This window comes from Xiphophorus couchianus, chromosome 12 (genome assembly GCF_001444195.1).
Source record: "Xiphophorus couchianus chromosome 12, X_couchianus-1.0, whole genome shotgun sequence".
NCBI classification, from domain to species: domain Eukaryota; kingdom Metazoa; phylum Chordata; class Actinopteri; order Cyprinodontiformes; family Poeciliidae; genus Xiphophorus; species Xiphophorus couchianus.
Genome location: NC_040239.1, coordinates 30,779,978 through 30,806,772, shown reverse-complemented (window position 1 = coordinate 30,806,772; position 26,795 = coordinate 30,779,978). Strand labels below are relative to the sequence as shown.

Here is a 26,795-nt window from a genome sequence, read left to right as displayed (position 1 = left end):
GTCAGATATAGTTTCAACACATATGTAAAAACGTTTTTTTTTTAAATTGATATACTGCAGCTTTAGACTTAGACAGACAAATGTTGCTATCATTTAACTGTACATTTAAAAACCACACTTAATGTTGGAGTATAACTTTCTTTTCCCTTCTGTTAAGTATTATAATATTCTAAATATGGTCCAAAACAACATCAAAATTCGGCCATGCGATTTTGATACAGAGACTCCTGCCATTACTCTGCCATCCTGAACGGCCTCCTTAAGGTCAACTCCTGTTTGTTTGAACGGAAAGAAACTCCACAAGATGAAATCTGATACTGGAAACAAAATGTCAGACCAGCTACATCTTAAACCAATCCGCGGGCAGTTTTTCTAATGTTTACCGACACGGGCCAATCAATACCAAATCTCTCATCAGTCACTTCCGTATTATTGACCAACCAGTGCATTAGGTAGGCAGGAGTTTTCGCTATAGCTTGGCTGTGATTGGCTCGCTCAACACCTCCATCCTGTATGGCTTAAGGATCTATTGCTCCACCTAACGGGAAGCAGCGACGGCTGTTTAGTCTTTCTGTGGCAGAAAAGGCGAAGGGCTACTCGAGAGGGAGAAAAGACATCACTTCGGTAAGTCAGTGCCAGCTTTTGAGTGGTTCGACAGATAATTTGTGTCTTTTCTAAGCTCTAAGCTCTATTTGAGCGGGTTCCCGAGTGACGGAGCTTCTCCGCTGTCATGAGACTGAAGCAGGAGGAGGGACGGATAGAGCATCCTGATGTTTGCGGATGGAGGCCTTCATTTTTTTAGTCATTACAGATACACCTAGCTCCTTCTTCGCTGCATACTATATTGCTTTTATGAAAATGTATGCGAATTGTAGCCATTCTGGCTGCTTTCGCGCATATCCGCCCCGAACTCGATAGCTTTTGCCGCATGTTTAATGAATGAATCCGGAGTCATATTCCCCAGGCAGCAGAAGTGTGTCATGTGAGGAGAGGAGGGCTTTTCTCCTCGCGATTAAAAAAACGATCTCCTCTTATATTCTTTCGAAAAGTTCATTTTACTTTAGAAACTCCGAAATTCCTATATTACTAGCACGCTTATTGTTTACTTTAATATTTAAAGTCACCCGCCAGATTTTTCAGTTAAAACAATCCGGCTCACTTTATAATTATTCAACCATGCAAAATGTCAGATGTTTTTCTGTTTGTCGTTGTTAGTCTTTTGTCCTATGTAGTCCTTTTTAAATAACGATAAACAATTCCCAAGACAAATACCTCTGGTGACGTCACAAGGAAGCTTATCGTTCAATCAAAAGTTCAGAGCAAAGGATTAATCTGCAGACTGCAGCTAAAAACAATAATGATCGCTAATCTGTTGGTTATTTTGGGGGGATTAATGACTGGACAGCAAAAGATGCTTAATATGATTTTTTTTTTTAAAAGACAGAATTTGAACCAGGTGAAGCTAAACCTGCCACCTGAGGAGTTCTGGGTAGAAAAGATTTACAGACAAATCAGCGTTTGCATCTTAAACGCAAAATTTACATAGATACTTTTTATTATTATTATTATTATTATCCATCCATCCATCTTCTTCCGCTTATCCGGGATTGGGTCGCAGGGGCAGCAGCTTCAGAAGGGAGGCCCAGACTTCCCTCTCCCCGGCCACTTCTTCCAGCTTCCAGAGAATCCCGAGGCGTTCCCAGGCCAGCCGAGAGACATAGTCCTTCCAGCGTGTCCTGGGTCTTCCCCGGGGCCTCCTCCCGGCGGGACGTGCCCGGAACACCTCACCAGGGAGGCGTCCAGGAGGCATCCTGACCAGATGCCCGAGCTACCTCAACTGGCTCCCCTCGATGTGAAGGAGCAGCGGCTCTACTCTGAGTCCCTCCCGGATGACTGAGCTTCTCACCCTATCTCTAAGGGAGAGCCCAGACACCCTATGGGGAAAACCCATTTCGGCTGCTTGTATCCGCGATCTCGTTCTTTCGGTCATGACCATAGATGAGGGTAGGAACGTAGATCGACCGGTAAATCGAGAGCTTCGCTTTTTGGCTCAGCTCTCTCTTCACCACGACGGACCGGCACAGCGCCCGCTTGACGGCAGACGCTGTGCCAATCCGCCTGTCGATCTCCCGCTCCCTTCTTCCCCCATTCGGGAACAAGATCCCGAGATACTTGAACTCCTCCACTTGGGGCAGGACACCCCCCCTGACCCGGAGAAGGCACTCTACCCTTTTCCGGCTCAAGACCATGGCCTCGGATTTGGAGGCACTGATCCCCATCCCGGCCGCTTCACACTAAGCTGCGAACCGATCCAGCGAGAGCTGCGGATCACGTCTTGTTGAAGCCAATAGGACCACATCATCCGCAAGAAGCAGAGATGAGATCCTAAGGCCACCAAATCGGATCCCCTCAACACCTTGGCTGCACCTAGAAATTCTATCCATAAAAGTGATGAACAGAATCGGTGACAAAGGGCAGCCCTGGCGGAGTCCAACTCTTACCGGAAACGAGCCCGACTTACTGCCGGCAATGCAGACCAGACTCTGACACCGGTCATACAGGGACCTGACAGCCCGTATCAAAGGGCCTGTTACCCCATACTCCCGGAGAACCCCCCACAGGGCTCCCCAAGGGACACGGTCGAACGCCTTCTCCAAGTCCACAAAACACATGTAGACTGGTTGGGCGAACTCCCATGCACCCTCCAGGACCCTACCGAGGGTGTAGAGCTGGTCCAGTGTTCCACGACCAGGACGAAAACCACACTGCTCTTCCTGAAGCCGAGGTTCGACTATCCGACGGACCCTCCCCTCCAGGACCCCTGAATAGACCTTGCCAGGGAGGCTTAAGAGTGTGACCCCTCTATAATTGGAGCACACCCTCCGGTCCCCCTTTATTATTATTATTATTATTAATAATTTCTTTATTTTATCACTATCAGAGTCTTGCAACAAAATTTCGGTCAATATGGGCATTTTAAAGGTACAGTTGAAAGACAAAGTCTGTCTATATCGAAAATGTCAATATACAGCTTTGGCTTAATTACTTCTATTGTGTTATTCTTTCAGTAAATGACTATTTTTAGAGTTTGTACACTCCGATTAACGATTAATCGATTACTAAATTAGTTGACGATTATTTTGATAATTTGATTAATCACAATAATTAGATTGACGATAATTTGATTAATCGTTCCAGCCCCACGTTTGTTCAGACACGTTTCTCGCTCAAATGCAACAGAACGGCTAAAAGAGTCCATGTGGAAGCCAGTAAAAAGTCACGCTGTTTACTCATGCTAGTTGGATTCTTGTTGGTTTTTTGACGCCGTTAACCCAGAAACTCACAACACGGACGTTTTGATTTGCATTGCTGTTTTTAAAAACCTTCTGAAGTCCTGCTCAAACTTCATTTCCCTCGCCGTACGAAAAGAGCGATTTTGCGATCGTCGAAACCAACCCCCATCTTCCTTTTTCCTCCTCCCCCTCCTCCCTCAGCCTCTCCAGCCAAGATGATCCACAGCCTGTTCCTGATAAACGCGTCCGGCGACATCTTCCTGGAGAAGCACTGGAAGAGCGTGGTGAGCCGCTCCGTTTGCGACTACTTCTTCGAGGCGCAGGAGCGTGCCACCGAGCCAGAGAACGTCCCGCCGGTGATCCCCACGCCGCACCACTACCTGATCAGCGTGCTGCGCCACCGCATCTACTTCGTGGCCGTCATCCAGAGCGAGGTGCCGCCGCTCTTCGTCATCGAGTTCCTGCACAGAGTCGTCGACACGTTCCAGGTCAGGGGTTGCTCTCGGGTCGCTTTTCTCCACTTTAGGTCAGCTTCTTTCATGTCGACTCACACCTCCCGGCTTCTCTCCTGGCCTCCAGGATTATTTCAGCGTGTGCACCGAGGCGGCCATCAAGGACAACGTGGTGGTGGTGTACGAGCTGCTGGAGGAGATGCTGGACAATGGGTTCCCCCTGGCAACGGAGTCCAACATCCTCAAAGAGCTCATTAAGCCTCCCACCATCCTCCGCACCATGGTCAACACCATCACAGGTCCTCCAGAAAGTCTTAGCGCATCTTACAGTTAAAATACACAAAGGGATGAGAGAGTTTCATGGTTTTGCACCATAAAAAAACCAAAATCTTCCCAAGAAATTTTTGTCTTCTTTCTAGTGTAAATGTCTCTGTACAGTTGGATTAAGACAAATTAACGTACAAGTAACTTTTCAGCTACATATAGGAGCTTGTTTTAAGTCAATAATTCCTTAATAGTGACAAAGTTCTAGTTCAAATTAGATTATTTCACACATAACAAGCCACATTTTTCCTGTATTGCTTACAAGTTGTATTTATGAGTAATTCTGAAGGCCTGTCTTTGGTTCTCAGCTCCCTTTTAATGTATTTTCAGCCACTGACTAACTGACTATTACTTCATTATTTGATTATCATTGTTTTTGTTCATGTTTTTCCAGGCAGCACCAACGTCGGTGAGCAGCTCCCCACCGGCCAGCTGTCCGTGGTGCCGTGGCGACGCACCGGGGTCAAGTACACCAACAACGAGGCCTATTTCGATGTGGTGGAGGAGATCGACGCCATCATCGATAAGTCAGGTAAAGCCGCGGAGAGCTTTAAAAAAAACACACACACAAAAAAAAACAAAGGTTCAGTCAGGATGCGTCTTTTGACAGGTTCCACCATCACAGCGGAGATCCAGGGAGTTATTGATGCCTGCGTGAAGCTGACGGGCATGCCTGACCTGACGCTCTCCTTCATGGTGTGTTTAGTCCTTTAAAAAAATAAATAAAAACAATAAATAAGGAAAATAAATCTATTCGTAGAAATGGAAAGTAAAAGACTCCCGTTTCCCGTCGTCCTTTCCCAGAATCCCCGGCTGCTGGACGACGTCAGCTTCCACCCGTGCGTTCGGTTCAAGCGCTGGGAAGCCGAGCGGATCCTCTCCTTCATCCCGCCCGACGGAAACTTCCGGCTGCTCTCCTACCACGTCAGCTCCCAGAAGTTCGTGGTTTAGTTGCAATATTTTTTCTTTTTTTACAGCATATCCTAGAATTCTAGAATTCTTTTTGTTTTAGTTTTTTGGGGGTTTTTTACATTTTGTGTTAAAATCACAAATTCAGTGCATTCTGTTAGGATTTTATTAAGCAGCCCAAGCAGAAGGAAAAAGTAAATAATATATTTAATAATATTTTTGACAAGACGAATCTAAAAGGTGTGTAGATGAATTTTCATCCAGCACCACCTTAGTCAATACTTTAAAAAAATCTTCTTTTTTTACCGTAATAGCAACTTTTTCACCTTTTGTTTTGAACTGAACATCAATTCTCAATTCTTGCCAGTTTTTTTTCCTTATTAGATTTTTCTTTTAATTGAATCTAGATTTGGATTTTGACTGGGCGTAATCTGAAATCTTTCGCAGGCTTTAAGGTTTTTTTTATGATTGCTTATAGTGAATACAGTTAAACTGAGAAATGTTTTCTGAAACCAAACAGTGTGGATCATTCACTCATCCTACAGTGTGTACTTTTTTTTTTTTTTTATCAGCTTCTGTTTAGGGGTTTCAGAAAAAAAAAAGCGGTCTAAATAGATGTCTATGCAGCACTTTTTTTGATGTTGATTTGTAAAAAGAAAAAAAAAAGTATTCTCTACTTTTATTTTGGTCTGTGTCATCAAACAAGAATAAGACACGTTTCGGTTTTGCTCAGTAGTTTTCATCTCTGTTTGGCTTCAGAAAAATATTCCGTGGGTTTACCTCCTGTCCTTCCTCTTCTTCCTCAGCCTGGTGGCCATCCCCGTTTACGTCAAACACAACATCACCTTTCGGGAGGGCAGCTCCCAGGGCCGCTTCGACCTGACCCTGGGCCCCAAGCAGACCATGGGGAAAGCCGTGGAGTCGGTCCTGGTCAGCAGCCAGCTGCCGCGGGGCGTCCTCAACGCCAACCTCAACCCCTCCCAAGGAACGTACACCTTCGACCCCGTCACAAAGGTACTGACAGACCCAATGTGTGTGTGTTTTGTGTTTTTGTTTTTTTTGTTATTCTGGATTTTCACTTCATAGTGATGGAATATTGTAAATAAATGTATATTACAATATATTTGCTCAACACTCTTTTTTTCTTTTCCATTTAAAAAATTTCCCCCCCCCCGTTTTTCTTGCCATGGAAGTTGTTGACGTGGGATGTTGGGAAGATCAACCCACAGAAGCTGCCCAGTCTTAAAGGCACCATGAACCTGCAAGCCGGAGCCTCTAAACCCGACGAGAACCCCACCATCAACATCCAGTTCAAGATCCAACAGATGGCTATCTCAGGTACACAATTACACACACACACACACACCCACACACACTTCAACTCCAATCACAGTCAAGCAGTTCTCAGCTGACAACCGCCTGATTTGTTTTTTTATTTCTTTCACTAATGTTAAGCCATGTCCACTAGGGGGTGCCAAATGCTCTAAATACGCCCACTTGACACAATAATACAGATGTTCCAACTGCATGGATAGAATTGGTAACAAATGACACCGTCCTTGATAAATATGTGAACAAAGTACTTTTTTTTTCAGCAGCAAAGTTAAACTTACCAATTTAGAAATTATTTTCTTTTAGAATTTAATATTTTTGAGCTCATATTTCCTTCAACTCTACAACTCTACTCATTAGGCCCTGCATTTAGGGATTCACCGATCCACTTTTCTGACTTCCGATATCGATATCTGAGGTTTAATATTGGCCTATACCAATCCGATACATAAAAACAGTGCTGAATTCATTTAAAATAAAAAGTATCTTTTTTTAAACACAGACTCAACTTTACTAAATAACTCTGCAGCAGAACAGCACACTTGAGTACACCACAACCTTCACAATCTTGGCGAAACATGGAAACACAACTTTAATTTGTTCAGCCAGTGCAATTAGGAGTAAACCAACCAATATAAAATAAATAAACTAACAATGACAAAAATAACATTGACTATCCAGGTCAAACTTGTAACAAATAAACAGCAACAAACCTTCTTTCAAATGGTCCAGAAAGTCCAATTAGGAATTCTAAATATGATGTAATATAATGTAAAACACAAAGCATAGAATTAGACTGAACAGATCAGATCTGCCGTTACGGATTGGATACATTATCACCAATACCTGATCTAGTTTTTTTCAATATTATCATACAGATATTAATGTTGGATTGGTGTGTCTCTAGTTATTCCATATGTTATGCAACGAATCAAGTGGCATCCGGTGGCAAATGTGCTCAGATCAAAAGATAACTTCACACTTTTTTTTTTTGTAAAATAATTTATTTTAAACCTTCTTAGGACATTTTTAATATTAACATTTTTAATGTTAATTAAAACATTCTAATCTGGGGATTTATCTGATAAGTTCTTTAGAAGTATTTCAAATGTGGCTCACATGATTTATTGTTCTTAGTGTTTTCAGAGCCGCTCCGATGTCAAAAGAACAAGCGTACAGTTGTGTGAACCCGCCAGCATTTAACCCGGTTTGTGTCCCCGCACAGGGCTGAAGGTGAACCGGCTGGACATGTATGGGGAGAAGTATAAACCCTTCAAAGGCATCAAGTACATGACCAAGGCCGGAAAGTTCCAGGTGCGAACATAAAGACTGCTGGTCCAAACCACCAGGAGGTCGTCCAGGGAGGGGGAGGAAGTAGTGAAAGGGGGAGCCGGTAAATTCCTGGGGTTCCTGCTGAGGTTTACCCACTCAAACCGGGGGATTGGAGAGGGGGGCTCCTTGTAGCAGTAACGAGGGAACCCGTCCACACACTGCTGCTTTGAAAAAAAGTCCTTCAGTCATCATGTCTTCAAAGTGTCCTCACAACTAATTACATGTCTTTTTTTTTTTACCCTTTTGTTGTTTTATTGAACCTTGTTTTGTTCTTTTTATCCAATTGGTAACTTTAGATTTGTTTATTGTTTTGCTTGTCTTGAACACTGGAGCGACCAAAGCTGTTTGATTGTTTATCATGGAAAATCTCCATCTCACAGTTCAGACCGTTTCCTTCAGTTTTATTTCACCGCACAATGTTGAAGAATTTACACGTTCAAGAACTGAATGTTTTCCTATTGTCGTATTTCCTCACTGCCAGGAAAACGTGTGTTTGCTAAGATACAATTCGTAATGTTGCCACAGCAACTGAGCTTTTAGACATATTTGCATAGGGAGGGAGGCGATTGTTTCATGCCTCTGCATCCTCACTCTGCTCTACTTCGTGCTGGCATGCTGATCGGTAGCTAACCGATCAAAAGTAATACGTTTCTGTAATACGATGAGTACCTCCAAGGAAATGTTGATGGTTTGCATTTTGTGTTTACAGTATCTTTTTTCTTTTTTTTTGTCTGTTGAAAATACAGCCTCCAATGGAGTGTTGTGATGGTGGAATAAAAGAAATAAAAAGTCTTAAAGCTGAATGATTACACTAGCAAATCTTTTTGCCCCTCTATTTTATGAGTTATGTCATCATGTCGCTTAGTGAGGAGTTTCCCTGGAGCTTCTATCTGGGCTGGTACAAACATAATAACTATGGCGACATGTTTTAGCAAATAGAAGAAGACGACGCTGAACAGGTTGTGTATTTCAACATGAGATATAATCTCACAGCCTGTGTGATGAACTTACTGAGCATGTGTTGGCAGTGGACAATTGCTCGGACTGAGCCGTTGACCTGCAGCGCATAAAATGTCAACAACCAAAAAGCATATGTCGATAGAATAAAGCAAATAAAACAAGGTGTCTGTATTTTGTTAAAAAAAAAAAAAATTGAGAATAAATCTGACCATGCAACATAGATCTTCACCTAACACCACATCTGAAGGTGGCGTAGCCATCTGTGGAATACTCCGGAGAGGAGCAATGACTTGGTATTTAAAGACATTTGGAGTTGGAGCTAATTTAATGCTGAATATTAAATTGTTCCGCAATAAAAAAAAACAACATTTGAATAATATAGCGAGCTTCTTCAGACTAGCCAGCAGCAATTAGCAAACATCTGATGGATCTTTGCGTTTGGTGAGCTCATTATAGGAGCTACTTCTCAGAGCAACATTGGTAAAAACGTTAAAGGGTTAATAGAGGAGTCATGTTGTGATGACTTCCTGAAGGCAGAGTCTCAGAAAGAGCAGGAGCTTCTTAAAGGGACAGAGGCCCGATTTTCAAGCCTTTAATTTTTTTTTTTTAAACCATATTTGATATTTATTAGCTGATCATTTCTATGAAATGACACTGTGTGTCTGGAAAACACATAATGCGGCCCCTTTAAGTAGACGTCCCAAGAAATTCCAGTCAAATCAAAACAGAAAAGTATGAATTGAACTGATTTGTCCACATCTGTATAACACCATCTACAGTATAATTAGTTGGCAGTGACAACAGTCTTTAGATGTACATCCACCCATTGTCGAACCTGAGTTCTTGCTGACTCAGAAGCTGCGCTATCTAAACCCTTACACCCCCTCCCCTGACCACAGCCAGTCATTACACGTCTGCTGAGGCGTCAGATCTAAAAGATCCACATTCGTCTCGTCACGGTGCAACGACGTCTGGTTTGAAACCCACTCATGACATCACAGTTCACTTGGTTCATACCCGGTCATTTCCCCCCCATGAGAAAACCGCAGCTCACTTTGTCATCAAGAACTCTTGAAAATCTATTTTAGATCATCCGCTGGTGACTTCACCACCTCCAGCCGTTCGGACCCCGATCAGCTCGTCCTGTGACGTCAGCCCTCCCCCAATTTGCTCCTGCTGGACTCCACTCCATAATTTCCTCGAGACTTTAACCCCTTCCAAAAGATCCTGCGTTTGCTCTCACTCTCTTGACCACAACATCGACCAGTCAGGAGCCTAAAGGCAGAGTTATGTCATATAGGGTGGAACTTTATCCTTCTTGTTTTTACCCCCATCGTGAGTAAGGTTTTTTTTTTTGTTTGTTTGTTGTTGTTAGTTTAAGAAAGCAACTATTCATTAGGAAAAGGCATTCCTGAAACTCTTAACTTGAGGAGGAATATATAAATATTTTGAGGTAAGTTTGGTAAATATATTTTAAATGTACATTTTGGGGTCACGATATTTATTTGTCATGTTAGCATGAATGGCACCAATTAACATTTGTAAGTAGTTTGGAATAGATTATTATAATATTGATATAAACCCTCATATAAGGACGGAGTCTGATTTGTAATTGCGAAAGCTTCAGCGTTTTGATACAGTAACCGAACCTCTGCTGCAGTGTGACGCGAGTTGATGGAAATCCCATCGTGTGTTGACGGTGAAAGTGCGATTTCTGTCACCTGAAGTAATGAGCCGCGTGCCCTCACTCACAGCTCTGACTGGGGTTTGTGTGTCCGCGCGCAGATAACAAGCGGTATCCTAATGTAAAATCTGAGGGGGGGGAGTTAGTCTTTATCTTACTGCTTTGATCTGGACTGGTTGCCCTGGACCCCCTGCAGGGATCTCTGTCGGAAAGCACGTGGACCTACTGTAATCATAACAGCGGCGGAGGGGAGCTCATTACTGACGTGACGGAGGTGGCGTCGCGAGCTCATTACTGACTTTTCCACGCGCTCGCAGATGAGAACCACGTGCTCAGTGATTTAGTGGTTGTTGTTAAATGCCCCGGCCCGTTGAGTCAGCGTTTATCTGGTAGCGTAGTTGCGACATGTTGACCCAGATAACAGTTTTGCGTAAAATTGGTCGAATATTTATTTTACTAGTCTCTATGACAATGTTGCAAGGGAGGTTAATGTTATTGTATATAGTAGATAACTTAAGATGTGGTCGACGACCTTAATGGAGAAGAAGAAATAAGACAAGAAGACGCAGGTAAAATTTTACGGCTTTATCTCGACACTCAAACTTTTAAGTCCTGGTGCTAAAACGGTTGACGTGAGTTTATCACCGGTATTTGTCATTTAATTTTCAGTTAGCTGCATTAGCTTTGAAAATTGACACTCACACAAATTACTTTATTTTGAGTTTTTACTTCTCACTCAGTATTTACAAATACGGCCTCTATGTGCCCCATTTTCAGGTTAGTCCGCAGTCATATGGGTACAGCTAACATTTACAAGAAGTAAATGATGGCTACGACTGTTTTGGGGGTTACATAATGACCCAGAGTTATTGGCCTAAACCGCCTAAATGGAGCACAGTTACAGGTAAATAATATGATCCCTATGGCTCCAACATATCCTACACAATTTGATTCCTACCCTACACCTGCATAAGCTGCCCACCAGACATAGACTCTTTAATGAACCAAAGTGGAACCCGCACAAGAAGGTCAGTGTAAACCCGGACCAATTTAGTTCCAATCCAACCGAAGCAAGAATAATTTGGAGCCCGCAAACATATGTTGGCTGGGCATTCTGAAATACATGAGCAAAACAAACATTGTGGTAATGATTGATGAACCAATGAATTCATTTCTATGAAAAGAAAAGTATTCAATGAAACATCCCTCATCTGTGTAGTACAAATGTTATAATAGCTATGTTGATTTGGGAATATTTTTGGAAGCGGCTTCCAAATATGGAGAAATCTTTCTCATTCATGAAATTCTTATTTCATGTACAGCGTTGAAGGGCATCCTTCAGGTTGTCAAGCACATAATAAAGAATGCCCTACATGTAATGCTCTGTTTACCTTTTCGTCAATTGGCACCCTAGTTTCATACCCATACAATGCTGTTTCTTCCCTGGCTTACTACATGTGTTTTTGTCCATGAACTGCCCGTTGTATAGCTGTGTAGCTACTTAAAGCATTACATGTGTTCACTTTTCTTTGTAGTTAAATATTTTTAAACAATGACAGACATAAATCCATTCCATTTACAGTGAACACCTGGTACTCACAAGGTCAAGAGACCACAAACAGCTGAAATCTGCAAACACTTTGAGACCTTATAAATTTACACTTTTTACTGCCTATTTTAATAGTTCGAACACCAAATTTACCTTAATACACATTAATACAGTGAACACAGAAGAGAACATCCTCAGTCGTCCTTCAGCACCAAGAAAAGCGAATGGCGCTCATGGATTGGTTGCTATGCAAATATCAATCATATGCTACTTTGCTATGCATGCAAAGTAGCATAGCACCTAGCTATTTCAGCTTTACAAGCTGCATTTTCTCTAGAATATTTTAATAAGTTCTGTGAAAAATCCACGCATAGGCTAATTTTCCATAAATAATTTGGAGTTTTGTTCCACTGAAAAATCTACAAATCCAAAACTTGAATATTTTTTACAGTCAATATATTCCATTTAGTTGACGTGGTCAGAATAATGGTAACTACTTTGAATCACTGGTTGTCACAGCTTGAATATCAAAAGTGGTAAGGGAGCAAAATGACTCGCATATGGTGAATAAAGTCATGTGATGCGAACCAGTGAAAACATACATAGGGACAAAGTTAGTTGGTTAAATCAAAATCCAGTGAGACGTTGCTCATTTTCAGTTAAGATTATATCTTTTATCACTACCCACCGTTGATTGAACCCCTTAAGTTAAATCAGGTGTAAAACTTGCAATGTATCACAATCAGTTCAAGTAAAATGTACACATGAAACACTTAGCAGAGTGGAACTGTTTGAAAAAGAGGAAGTTTGAAGTTCCTGCTTCTACCTGTTAACAAAAAAGCTGGGCTAGTTCCACAGAGAAACCAGTGAGAGACGTGCATTTAGCGGACTGCTCTACAGCACACATTGGAGACAAGTTAGATGAGGAAAGAATGAACTGCGGATTGCAACGTTGCTGTCTAAAGCCTTCAGATAGTCAGACATATGAGAAAAGGGAAATGCAGTTAGTTATTACTCATTTGGTCAATCGTTTAATTGTTGTAGCTCTGGCAGTGATGGCAATGAAACCACAGATAATGTCTATGAAAAATATATATTTTTAAATCATTAAACAAGACTTGTATTCACCAAAACCTTCGTATTATAAGTTACCCATGGTGTTCCACAGTGCAACATTAAAATTATTCCAAAACTTTAACAAACAAGGAAATCTGGCTCCACTGCAAGCATTGAACCCAGGCTTTAGGAATAAAACACTAGGTTTTCTTTGCACAATTCACTTTACTGACGCTTGACTGGAGTGCGCGACCTCCAAACAAAGGAGTCCTCTCCTGGCATTAGCCTGTCGTCCCCCTCCGTCATTCAGGGACACATATCCGCCCTGTCCATGTGCGCTCTGCTAGGAAAACACATCTTCTCAAACCGTTCACGTAGCACTGCGTGGCTAAGAGCCAACTCGACTCAAAGCCCCGACAGCTGGTTTTTAAAACCAGACGATGTCCAGACAGGAGTCACGAGGGTTTGTTTGTGTGCGGTTAAAACTAGAACTCCTAAGACAAATAAAGTGCAGATGAAAAGACTGTGATCAGTAGAGGCTTTTTTTTTTATTCCTAACATCTTGTGATGGAAAAAATGGAACAAGCTACCACTTTGTGGTTAATTTAAGTAGTAAATGCCTTACTATTGTGTTTCTCTTTTTGGTCTCCGCACACTTCCAGACAGTACCCAGGCTGGGTAGACAATGCCTTGAAGCTCCAGCAGTGTGCCCAACAACGTTGTTGGTTGCCAGAACTTTCTTCAAAGCAAAGTGATGGTATCCAGACTCAGAGTTAGCACTGGGATCATCCGGGGCCACCCGGGCAACTGGGAACATCGCGACGCTTTTATATCGTTCTGGAAGGCGACATGAACACTGAGCCAATTCTTCTGGTAACATCCCATACATTTAGGAGGACTGCGACTTTCTCCAGTTTCCTTTGATTATCTAGACTTTCATCTGTCCTTTTTTTTTTCGTTGTTAGGGTCGACATTTTGAAGTTGTTGCAGTCAAATACTAAAGCTCCATTTAGGATTTTACACAGTTTGGATTTTAAATTCTGCCTTTTTTAAAAATACACTGAACTGTTTGTTTTAATCCATGTGTTTTAGTCTCTGTTATTTTTAGCACTATTAAAAACTACGACAGTCAAGTCACCATGCCCAGGCCGCGGGCAGGAACAGGCCCGCCAACTGAGGACACGTATGAGCTCTCCGTGGATGCAGAGGAAACTCGGTCTCTCTTTTTGCAAAGAAAATGTTTCAAAAAGACATCCCCTCTGAGCAAATACATCGAGGCCGAACACCAGCAAGCTGGACTCTTCTCCCTGTCTCCGTTGGGGGCCGTCACTGCCGACCTCCAGAAGAAGAGGAGGAAGAAATGCGGCGCCTGTGCTCCCTGTCTTCGTAAAAAGAACTGCGGTACCTGCGCCAACTGTCTGAACCGCAAGACGGGCAAGCAGATCTGCAAGGAGCGCAAATGTGAGCAGCTGAAGAAGAGACGGAGCGAAGGCGACGTGAATGAGGTACGATCTCTGATCTGATCTTTCTAGCTGCCTGTATGGATATTGTGTTAACGTTGGAGTTTAAAAAACCCCCCAAAAAACAAATAATGTCATTTAATATTCGTCGAGTTAACCGACTAGTACGTTCTCAACTTTGAGCTGGAGGCCTTGAGACGTTTTCATGCCACGCCTATGGTTCTGTTTCTGGGGACATAAAGTGACTGGAGAGAACATCTTGTCCACTTGGAATGGATAGATCCATTACACACTGTTCCAGGCGTCCAGCACATCTTTTCAGGGATGTTCATTTTAGACCAACAAATGTCAGCTGGTGTTCCCACCGGCGAATCAGGACCTGCTTCTTCTCAGGCTGGCTCTGCAGAGACTGAGCCAAAGCTGCGAGAGTGCAAGTGCAAAAGTCCTCCCATATGTGACGAAACCTGGCAGTCGGTCCAAAAGTTGCCTCCTACAACTGAATGTTTTCTACTCGCAAAATATCGTAGTTCCTTCCCCCCCGTCTTTGTGGCAGACATACAGAACCAGCTTCTGCTGCCATTTAATGGTGCCAGAGCAGATGGAAGTAGTAGTCCTGCCAACACAAATACACACGCACAATTTACACAGCAATAGAACACTGTGTGCATTGCTAAAATGGCTTGAAATGGTTTTTAAAAAAAAAAATCAATTAGAAGTTTGCACAGCAGATTAATGAATAATATAATTTGTCCAATTTGGGAAGTGTTGTGAATGCTTGTGTTTGAGTCTTTTTATTTATTTATTTTCTTTTAATGGTAGACCGAGGGAACGGCGTTTGGATGGCTGAGACTGTTAGGGTTACCGAACAGCAACGGCGGAGAATTCCTGCCGTTGCCTGCGCTTTGTCCTTTGACCTCTGCAGCTTCCACTGAGGGTGGGGGTTAACCTTAGGCCGTTTTGTGAGGGGGTGTGCGTGTGTAATGTGTGTGTTTTAGAGGGGTGTAAAGAAAGAGGGAGAGAGTTCAGTTTCCTAAAGTGTTTCTCTTGTGCTTTAATGGACGTGTGTGTGGGAGGGGGGGAGGGGGGTGCGTGTGTGTGTGTTTGGATGTGCAGCATCTTAAGCACCGGTGGATGGAGGATAGCAGGAAAATCTAGAATAGACTACAAAAGCATGACCAGAGGAGTAAACACATACTACACAGCGCACAGGCTGATAAATAGCAAAACAAGCATATTTTGTTTATTCGACTTATAAAATATTCTCATGCTTCTAATGAAGAGCCTAACAGCAAAAAACATGTAATGAGTGTGATCTGAAAACAGTATCTAAACTTTTGGTTCCCAAAGAAAAAAGTTTGTGTTGGAAGACTGAAATCCAACTGGAACAGATGAAAGTTTCTCACCAAACTTCACCTCAAAATTCAGCATGGCTGCTGTGCCTTTATAACATGGTGATACTTTACATATTCACAAGGACATCATCTACCAGTATACATGTATCTTTAGTATATGACTTGTTTTGCTATTAGCTTGAATATCCAGTGGTAATATTCTTGGTCACCAGGTATGATGACCAGTGTTCTGATGGTTTCTGACTTTACAACATGGGTTAGTCGGGTTCCTTAGGTTCATTGTTCTTCCCTTTTGAGTAGTATCTGTTTGAAACAAAGATCATTGTGCCTAATCATTGTGTTTTGCCTTTTTTACCTTTGCGTTGTTGCTAATCTACTTTGTATTTGCTTTGTAAATAGTGATACCAAAAGATTCTTAGAGTATCACTAAACTTAACAAAAGTAAGACATTTTGACAACTACAGGACTAAACCTTCATGATGTAAAGAAAACTTTACTCTTTTTCAGGTACTGAAAATGACAGCCATAGGGAATACTAGCATGTGTAGAGGCACAAATGCATCAAGTTACTTTTTAGGGAACCTATTTAATACCTAAACAGAGTGCATACAGAAGCTGAAATGGGACACGGTGTTTGTTAAAACAGAAACTCAGAGTTTCTGTCATTGCTCTTCCAGTTTGGCTCGTCTTGCGTGGGTAGAGACTTCAGGAGTGGCAGCAAGGTATGTAACTGACTGACTGGTAAGGCGGCGGTGTCTTGACAGTTTAGTATCATGCTTTTGCTTCATGATTTTAAGAGACAATACACTTGTTTATTTATTTATTTTTTGAGAAGCTTAAGATTATAGAAACTTTTCCCTTATTTTCAGTCAGACCAACTAACCCTTAACAGGTTATTCTATCGGCATTGTATTGTCTTGATTGTTGTAGAGTTCCAAGAATATTCTATAAAACACTCCACTGAGTCGTTCTTGTATTTCTTGCATATTTGTCCAATCTGTTATTTGAGCTTTTTGATTGATAGAGATTAATATTCACACATGCAGTGCAGTATTTGATTGATTATTAGATCAGTTGTTGTTGCTAAACAATAAAAAGATACCTTGTTAAAAAAAAAATTACAAACTTCCAAAGTTTTATGTATGTTAAGAATTAAACACTAAATTTTGTCATGTCTTTATTTAATAGACAAAGACAATTCAATGAACCCCAAGTATTTCCTGGGGTTAGGGACCACAAATAGTTAGAAAATATGATTACTTGAGATACCTCAGAAAAATGCTTATAGCTGCCTATTTTAATTGTTCAAACAGCTAATATATATCAATATGCATTGCTATTAATGCATTAGTATGCTTGGTGGAAGCCATCTTAGCATCCGATAGCTTTGGTCTTCCTTATCTCTGCTCTTGGGAGTACAACTAATCAACGGCAACAAAAATAAATGGTGCAAGCAACAGTCAAGTTGCAGCGCAGTATTTCAGCCTCCCGACCTGCATTAAAAAAAAATTTAGATATGAAAAAAATCCATGAAGAGGTGAATTTCCAAATACTTAACCACAAATAGGCAAGGGTTCACTGTATGTCATTTTACTCTTACATGCTCCCAGTCTCTGATGTCATTGTGCAAAAATTGCAGCCCAATCTTCTTCTCAACAGTGCATCAATTAATCAGGGTTTGTTTCTACCAGCTGTCTCAGGTCCAACCACATCATACTAATCAGGTTGAAATCTGAACTTTGACTGATCCGTTGCAACACCTCTGTTTTTTTTTCAGGCTTTCTGTTTTAGAGATGGTGCTGTGAGGGATCTGCTGAACGAGTCGTTTTGGGCAAAGCTTTAGCTGCTGAGGAGATCACTGTACATTTCACTGTAGAATAATTTAGTACACAGAAGAGTTCATGGTTGTCTCAGGTGCCATGGCTGCAGAACAAGTTTTAAAAATCATTATCATCATCATCATCATCGTCATCATCATATGAGGTGTTTTTGTTCTACTATGGTCTTCCCTATTTGAAGGGTGTAGTTCCAGATGTGCTTGTGCTTCAGGGAGAATGGAAATATGAAGACCTAAGTTGTTCTGGCATTTCCTTTTGGGAGAGATCAACCTCTTTTGAGTCATACTCGTTCAGGCTTTCTCCAATTGTCCTGTCAGTTACTTTAACACTTCACTTACTATCAGAGTCCTGTGGAGACTGACATAAGGCTCTTGGTTTCTCTGAACATCTCTGATAATTTCCTGGCCTGTCCTTGGGTCAAACTTGTTGAGATGACCACTGCTTGGACACTGGTCATCCACTTGTATGTTTTTTTTTTCTCATTTATAGAATTGATGAACTTTAAGCAGTTCAACAATGGCTCTATTACCCTTCCAACATTGATTGGGAATAACAATTGCTTGTCTTTGTCACTTACTGATGCCCTGTTAATCAAATGCATCTGACCAGCATCACCTGGCTGCTTCCCACCTTTACACCGTGTTCCAAATTATTATGCAAACTGGATTAAAGTGTCATAAAGATTAAATTTTTTGTTGTGCTATTAAATCAGGGCTCTTTGAATTACTATAATTAATTTCAGAGCTGGTTGATTAGTTTGTCTGGTGAGCTCAATTAAAGGAAATCTACTTAAGAAGGATGTTCCACATTATTAAGCAGGCCACAGGTTTCAAGCAATATGGGAAACAGAAAGGATCTCTGCTGACCAAAATCATCAGATAGTGTAGTGCCGTATGACAAGGTATGAAAACATTAGATATTTAATGAAAACTGAAGCGATATTGTACTGTGAAGAGATTTGCGGCTGATTCAGAACAAAGATGGTTTGTACAGATAAAGGCAGAATGAGGAAGGTTTCTGTTAGACAAATTCATCAGATTAAGAGAGCAGCTGTTAAAATGCTCTTACAAAGCAGCAAATAGTTATTTGAAGCTGCTGGAGCCTCTGGAACCTCAAGGTGGAGGATCCTCCAGAGGCCTGTGGTGCATCAACCTACTATTGGGCCCCTAACCAGTGGGCCCAGCTGAACATGAAGATTCATTTTCAAACAGACTTGTTCACTGATGACTGCTGTGCAACTCTGGATGGTCCAGATGGACACAGTAGTGGATTGGTGGTGGATGGTCACCACGTCACAACACGGCTGTGACATCAGCAAGGAGGTGGTGGAGTCATGCTGTGGGCTGAAATCATGAGGAGAGAATCATTGGTCGGCCCTTCAGAGTCCCTGAAGGTGTGAAAATGACCTCAGCAAAGTATATGGACTTTCTGACTTTTTCACTTTCTTTCATGGTTCAAAAAGAAGAGCCGGACCTTCTGTAGCGAAATTATCTTTATGCATGACAATGAATGCTGTAAGGAATACCACTGTGCCATTGGTTGCTATGGGCATAAAAGGGCAGAAAGTAATGGTGTGGTCACCATCCTCTGACCTCTGACCTCAACCCTATTGAGAACCTTTGGAGTTTCCTGAAGCAGAAGATCTGAGGGTGGGATGCAGTTCATATCAAAACAGCAGCTCTGGGAAGGTTTTCTGACATCCTGCAGAGAAATTCAAGCAGAAACTTTCCACAAACTCACAAGTTCAATGGATCAAGAATTGTGCTGTGATATCAAAGAAGGTTCTATGTTAACATGTAACTCTGTCTGTTAAGATGTTTTTGATTGAAATAACTTTTGATTTTAGTACATGTGACCACTTAATGCTGCACATTCAAAGAATGACCGTTTGCAGTTCTTTATAATCCATAAAATGTTTAGAAAATCTGCTGTGCATAATAATTTGGAACATTTTGCATTTTGAGTATTTTATTTTTGAAAAAAATACTGTTCTCATTAGGAGCTTTGTTCAGTAAAACTTGATTTATACTGTAATAGTTCATGACTTGAAAATTATACTGACCATCATTTGCATTGACCATTTAAGAAAATCGGAGAAAATATCACTTGCATAATAATTTGGAACACGGTGTATAAATCCAATAGAAGCAGCATCTTTTCCATTATGGCTTCATTTTGATGAATTACATTTTAGTAAATAAATTTTAGTAAAAAATGAGAGAATGTGTGCCGGTGGAAGGAGTACTTTCCTTTTCCCATGAATGTAAATGAATAAGCCTTAGTGTAATAAGTAATGCTCAAATTGTTTATTGTCTAATTTCTATTACACATTACTTTAGTAAACAATTTCCTTGGAGTGAGGAAGTCACCTGGAAATCTCCCCCCACTCACAATATATACAAACACACACCCCCACACGCCAACACGCAGCTCTGTTAGCTGTGAAAAAAGCCTCTGATCTAACACCATCCATCCATCCATCCATTTTCTGTGCACCCTTGTCCCTAATGGGGTCGGGAGGGTTGCTGGTGCCCATCTCCAGCTACGTTCCAGGCGGGAGGCGGGGTACACCCTGGACAGGTCGCCAGTCTGTCGCAGGGCAACACAAAGACATACAGGACAAACAACCATTCACACACACCTAGGGAGAATTTAGATAGACCAATTAACCTAACAGTCATGTTTTTGGACTGTGGGAGGAAGCCGGAGTACCCGGAGAGAACCCACGCATGCACAGGGAGAACATGCAAACTCCATGCAGAAAGACCCCGGCCGGGAATCGAACCCAGGACCTTCTTGCTGCAAGGCAACAGTGCTACCAACTGCGCCACTGTGCAGCCCTGATCTAACCCTGATCTAACACACACTAACTTATTTACACATTCACAAGGCTTATTCTTTTGTGACTTGCTAACTCAAAAATAATGCTAAGCTATGTTTGGACTCAGTTTTTTATGCATTTGATAAGACTGCATTCCCCCAACATACAGTAAGTCCTTAGTGAGATAATTGAATATGTCTGAAATAAAGGGGAAGTACCATGGTACCAGTATCATGACTGACTCAACCCAAAGAGTAGAAATGCATTCATAACTATAGTTTTTTCAAGATGCAAATAATAAATGAGCAAAGCTAAAGTCTAATATGAAAGGTAGATTTCTTAGCATTGCATCTTTTTCCTGTTCTCTTGAACCGGTAGTTGCAGTACGGCACAGCAGTCCTGTTAATGGTTGTTTTACTTCAGCCGGAACAGGATCCTTAGTCATTATGTAGGGAAAGTTTGAAAGAACTGCTGTTATTAGCACAAATCCCTACTAGAAAGCACAGGATGAAAAGGAAATTCATCTTTAAGCATTACAGTGACAGAAAGTATCAGTCTAGAGATCAACAAGAGAGGCTTCAACAAAAGAAGATTGAAGTTTTTAAAATGTCTAGCTAAGACCCAAACCTCAGTCAGCAATCTGTGGGGTGAAGTGCAGAGCGTTGTCCAGAGGAGGCATCCTCACAACCTTGCACATTTGGTTCACTTTTGTAAACACTTTTGTAAGTAAATGTTGTCAAGATGTGTCACGCTGACATACTCCTATAAAAAAAGACAGAGTGCTGAAGTGAAATCAAAAGGGGTTTCAACAAAGGTTGAGTGTATGCACAGATATGCAACCACATTATTCTAGTCTTTTTTATGTTTTATTTCTCCCCTAAAATACATCAGCCTGTTCTTAAATTACAATGTAAAGGTCATAGGTCACAGGCGGAAAAAGTTGTGATTTTTTATTTTTTTATCTTACTCTCTTTTTTATGTCACAAAAAACGTAAAAAGCATTGACCAAGCCCTATCCCATGGATTTGGACTTTTATTGCCCCATCCTGTGCTCAGTTACGTAGAAAACACCAAGACATTTAAACTCCTCAGTTGCTTAATGATGGATGTGCTAAAGCTTCCCATGCATGTATGCACCATTATTCTGCGGTGCAACTGCTTTTTCTCTGTACCTCTGAAGAGTTGTTGATGCTTCATCCGTCGGGTTTTCCAAATAAGATCCATGCGCATTATCAGTCAGCACACATGGTTCATGACTGTTAGTGACTGTACAGCGAGACTGAATACACCTTGCTGGAAGACACTGAGGACAGAATTTACATTGAATTGACTTTAAAAACTACATGACACAGAAAGCAAGGGTTAAGCCTAGTGTTGAGAGTTTAAGAAATTGAAGGTTTTCCTCATAAAACTGTGCTGAAGCCACGTTTTGTTGCTTACATCTGTATCCCTTCCCCCATGGTCCTTCCACCTCTGACATCTGTGTGCATTCAGCAGCTAAGTTCTTCACTGCTAGCCACCCACATTCTCTGTTTTGTGAAGACTGCTCTGTATCAGCAGCAGTTTTAAGCACTTGCCTGTGAAAGATTGGTTCAAATGTCTGCACAATGTACTTGAGGCTCTTTTCAACACTCTAAACATGATGTGAATGAGTTTGCGTGAGTTTATCAATCTGCCGAGACGAGTTGGTTGTTAAATGTTTGTGGGTTCTTTATCTAGCAAAAACAATGAGCTGAATAGTAATGAAAATGTGTAATGAATCTGTGAGTCTGTAGGAATATCTAAGACCATTATGACTGTCCCCAGTCAGGGATCGACTTCTTTTCTTTCTTGTTCCTGCTGCATTACACAAAAATAATGATCTTAATTTACCTATTAGACACATAAAAATATGAACTAGAGGTTGGAATATTTCCTCTGACTGTATCCTTTCTGATTTGTAAAAATATTTACTTTTTCACATTTCCTTTAACGTTTTGTAACACTACAACCTCAAACATTGAAATACTCCATTGGGATGTAATATTGGTGTGTTACTGTAATACAACAAAAACAAAAAGCAGTTCCCAATCGTATAGTGGAAAGGTAATGATGTATGGTTTTCAAATTTTTAGATAAAATATCTAAAAGGTGTGGTTTCCGCAAAACCTTTTCAGTATCCAGCTAATGTCGAAATTACGAATTGCGTTGTTTCCATTAAATAAGAAATACAAATAAAATCACATGCGAATATTTTTGTTTATGCAGTAAATAATTGAGGCAATTGATGTAAACATGCGCTCATTACCCATCAACCATCAGAGGAGACGTTGGCATCGGATTCAGTCATTGAAGTGACAAACCTTTTATCCTGGCGAGCGGCTACATATGCAGCGCTTTTGGAAAATTGTTGCCAGCGATTTTACAGAAAAGCTATGGATTCACTTTTGAATGGCAAACTCAACTTTTGATGAACTTTGCGATGCTGTGGAGTGTGCTGCACAATGTCCAAGGAGGCCAGTGCCCACAAAAAAGCACGCTGCTACATGCAAGGTGCCATGACTTGTGTGACTCCAAGAAAGTGTTTCCATTGCAGTTTTGCAACATACACCAATTTTGATATGGCTAAAAAAAACAATCTCATCCTGGCGCAAAAATGTTTTAACAAAAATCTTGAGTTTGTGTTAAATTGCTGTGTTTCCATTGAGCAAATTTCTTTTTGTGATTCCAGTTTGTGCAATTTTATGGTCAATGGAAATGCAGCTATGGGTCCCTGTTCAAAGGAATGCTAGGAGTTAAGCGTCTCTCGGTGCGTAACTCTGGAGGAGCTCCAGATCAGAAGCTCAGGTGGAAGAATCTTTTGACTAGAAAGCGGTTAAGGCTCCTCCATACTCAGGCATACGGTGCACATTCTGTAAGTTGTGCGGACTCTGTGCACGTATGAGATCTCATAGTCATGTGCACTGATTGCCTACATTTCTTATGACAAATAACTTCATTTCCCATAATTCAAATGGATGGGAACAATCATGAGGGGCGCGCAGCCCTGTTTCTTCTCCACCAGGGCAGCGATGGCACACCTGCACATGAAGTGGCTACGGGTCTTTGTGACTGGTTGTGGCAACTCTCAGGCCTACCAGCCTGGTTTTACATACCAAGCAGTTTGAATGTGAACTCCGTTTTCCACTGAGCGGTTCACTGTCCGATAAATTTACCTTTGCACAGACATGTCCGGTGGACGTCTGCTTTGAATCCACATTGAGTACGTGGGGATCTTTGATGAGTTAAGTACACCCAAATATGAGAGGGGCCTTTAGACAAATCTGACAAATCTGTATCCATTAGGATTTCGCGAAAATAAAGGATTTTGTCACAAGAAATGTAGGCAATCAGTACCCTTGACAATGAAATCCCGTCCGTGTGTGGACGGAGAGTTCAGAGTTCACAAATGTTTGTGGACGTTTGCGAGAGCATTCAGGCAGAGGTTCACCTTCCAGCAGGACAATAAAACTATTCATACAGTCAGAGCTGCATTGGAATAGTTTCAATCAAAGCACCTTTCAATTTAGAATATGTGTAAAGACTTGAAAACTGACATGAAAATACGGCCTCCATCTAATCTGACCGTGTCTGAATTATATTGCAAAGCAGAGTAGGCAGATATCGCCGGCAAACTGGGTAAAAGAATTGGAGTTATACTCCACAGTTGCATTGTTTTACTGTCACTTCGCAATTTTGATCTACTTTTCAAGGGTTAATTACATGCAATTATGGCATTTATGTTGGAACGTTCAAAGAGTGTGAATCTAACCAGAGCTAATTTGACCTCCTTAATCTATTTGTACTGCAAAGACGTCGGTTAGCTCTGACTGCGGCGCGACAGCCACTCCTGTCCACCTGTAAGACAGCAAAGAGAGGCTCTCGCTGTCCAGCTCACAACAATCACGCCTCTCTTACACAGAAACATCACACACACACACGCACGTGGTCCACCTGACGTCAGAGGAGGGGATTTCCCGTGCCATGCGAGAGCGTCAGACAGACACCACAAATGCTGCGTCACTGTGCTGCTGCCTTGCTTCACCGTGCCACACTCCCTCCTCCTTCTCGGTTCTCACACATAATCTGTCAAGCCTCTCGCCGTCTGTCCGTCTCGCTTCGATCCGCTGTGTGTTCGCCGGCCTCCCTGAACTTTCGCTGACTTTCGCCCGACTCTGTGCGGTCACAGTGTCGTCGACCCCCCCACCGCGACCCCCCTCCTCTTTCACACGTCAATGCTGTTCTTCTAAATCTAAGCTCTTGTTTGTTAGAGTAAAACTTCCCATTTCACTTTCAGAAACAGTGTTTTTTTTCCGTGAGGTTTGGAAAAAATATCAACTTCGCCTTCGCCACATCACCTGATTGCCGCTCAAGACGAAATTAAATTTGCCCCTGTGCTTTTCTGTGGCTTTCGCTCAAGCATAATAAACAAATAGGATGCCAATAAAAGAGAAGGTCTTTCACCTTTAGAATGTAAATATCAGGGAACTAGGCCGCCTAAAATATGCCTGGTATGTCACTATTACAAAAAGTGTACAAGAAAAAAAAGTGAGTCACCGGCGGCATTTTCTCCTAAAGTGAAGGATCGAGACATGTTTTTCCACGTGTTTGCTTTGCAGATCGCAGATACGCAGTCCCAGCTGACAACCTGTTGGGACGGCTTCCAAGAGCGCTTGTAGAAAAAAAAAGCGCATCTGCAGTGGTTCGTGTCGCCTTTGCTCGCTCTGAGTCAACACAGAGGGCTTTTTGCTGCGTAATTGTGCTTTTTTGCCTGTCAGACCGGTGCTGGTGGTCTCGGCGAGAGGGGTCTCTGTGAATGTGTGCGTGTGTGTGGGTGGGTGTGTGTGTGTGCGTGTTTGTGTGCGTGTGAGGCTGCAACTGTGCAGTCCAGTCCAGTCCAGTTATTGCAGGCAACCCTAACACAGATGGTGCACAGCGATACCACATACCAGAGGCATTGTTTAGGAAAGGCGAGTTCGAGGAGATAATTGACAAGCATAGAGAGGTCCCATCTCCCCTCCCCCTGATACACTCACACACACACACACACACACCTCCCTCCTACCTTCACTTTATCTCTTTATGTCAGCCTTTCTTTTATTGCACTGCACACTCACCCCCCCACCCCCCCACACACACACACCCGGCCTTTTTTTTTTTAACCTCCTCTTTCTACTGTTCCTCTCAGCACCCTCGACTGCTCTCCTTCATTTTCACCCTAGCAGCAGAGCCCGCCCGGCCTCTGATTGGTGGACAGGCCGCCTTTGTGTGATATCTGTAGTGTGACGTCTCTTGGGGTGAGCTCTGCACGCTGAGGTGTGCGTGTGTGCTATAGTTCACGAGTGTATATGTTTGTAGATAGATTAGGGGGTCGGAGGGGAGTGGGCGGCTTTTTTGGACATCAGATATGCGGGAGGACAGATGAAAAAACCTTGAATGATTGGGGGGAAGGAGTGATAGCAGTCACAGAGAGAGAGAGAGAGAGAAAAATCCCTCAGATGTGTGTGTGTATGTTCATGTGTTTGCGAGGTAGACCTATTGGCATATGAGCAAGAGAGACAGGGGCGGGAGGGAGGGGGAAGTGCAACAGAGAGCAAGCGCGTCGAGAGAGAGAGAGAAAGAGAACGTGCGTATGAGGGCTCATGTAAAACCCGATTAAAAACACAAGATGGCTTCCTGAATGGGCTGCTGGAACGCAGACGAAAGACAGACTGAGAAGGAAGAGTGGGGAGACACGGAGAGAGAAGAAAGGGACAGAGGGGCAGGGGGCGAGGACGAGAGAGGTAGCCAGAGATCCTCTTATGGGGATTCGGTCAGCGGACGGAGGAGTACGAACCGAAGCAGCGCCGAGGCTTGGAGGGTAAATATTTCTCTCTCCAGACTATTTTAGGATTGATAGGTGGGTGGAGGAAAGGAGGTGGGGATGGAGAGGTGGGGGGAGTGTGTGCGTGTGTGTTGGGTTGTGTGTGTGTGTGCAGGCTAGTTGGACTGGGGAGAAGCTCAAGACAAAACACATCATTTACCATGGAGACAACCGGGGCAAATGAAAACAACAGAGACACGCTGTGCAAAATAAAAACACGCTCGTGTTTCTGTCCATACCACCTCTTCCATCCCATTCGCTCATGCACTCGCTGCCGTAATATTTCCTGTTGCGAAGCCAACGTGTGTCCATAACCTCACACCGGCGTCTGTATGGAGACATTACATAATTGTATAAGCGGCGGCAGTGGCGGCGGCGGAGGGGGGAAAACGCCGGCTCACGTTGAGCACAAGTCAAAGAAAAGATTTCCGCGCAGGCTTTTTTGTTGCCGCAATCATTGCCAGGAATGATTGCGGGTTGGCGTCATGCAGCTGTTGGTACTTTTACGTAGAGCAGTCCCATGTCGCATTGTTCTATTGATTGTTAATCTTT

General features: G+C 42.3%; 2 protein-coding genes across 3 annotated transcripts in view; both read left to right on the top strand.

Annotated features, from left to right (window-relative positions):
* The first annotated feature begins 483 nt into the window (after window positions 1-483).
* ap3m2 (adaptor related protein complex 3 subunit mu 2) lies at window positions 484-8,451 on the top strand. The gene is made up of 9 exons (XM_028034605.1): window positions 484-624; window positions 3,495-3,781; window positions 3,873-4,044; window positions 4,464-4,601; window positions 4,680-4,765; window positions 4,874-5,007; window positions 5,785-5,992; window positions 6,172-6,316; window positions 7,536-8,451. The coding sequence occupies exons 2-9, from the start codon at window positions 3,509-3,511 to the stop codon at window positions 7,634-7,636; spliced, it is 1,257 nt and encodes a 418-aa protein (XP_027890406.1). The 5' UTR covers window positions 484-624; window positions 3,495-3,508; the 3' UTR covers window positions 7,637-8,451.
* A 5,131-nt stretch (window positions 8,452-13,582) lies between these two features.
* The window catches only part of tet3 (tet methylcytosine dioxygenase 3), a 50,579-nt gene continuing 37,366 nt past the window's right edge, over window positions 13,583-26,795 (top strand). Inside the window, exons 1-2 of one of the 2 annotated variants that reach the window (XM_028032775.1) lie at window positions 13,583-13,764; window positions 13,857-14,396. In XM_028032775.1, the coding sequence (XP_027888576.1) occupies window positions 14,031-14,396 (366 nt within the window). In that variant the 5' untranslated portion in view covers window positions 13,583-13,764; window positions 13,857-14,030. Of the gene's footprint in view, window positions 13,765-13,856; window positions 14,397-25,970; window positions 26,241-26,795 lie in introns of those variants that run through there. The other variant, XM_028032776.1, reaches the window with a different exon arrangement.

Coding starts and splice junctions, on each gene's coding strand:
- ap3m2 (XM_028034605.1), top strand. CDS start 3,509: ATGATCCACAGCCTGTTCCTGATAAACGCGTCCGGCGACATCTTCCTG. Junction 4,766..4,873: donor ACCTGACGCTCTCCTTCATG/GTGTGTTTAGTC, acceptor GTCCTTTCCCAG/AATCCCCGGCTGCTGGACGA. Junction 6,317..7,535: donor CCAACAGATGGCTATCTCAG/GTACACAATTAC, acceptor GTCCCCGCACAG/GGCTGAAGGTGAACCGGCTG.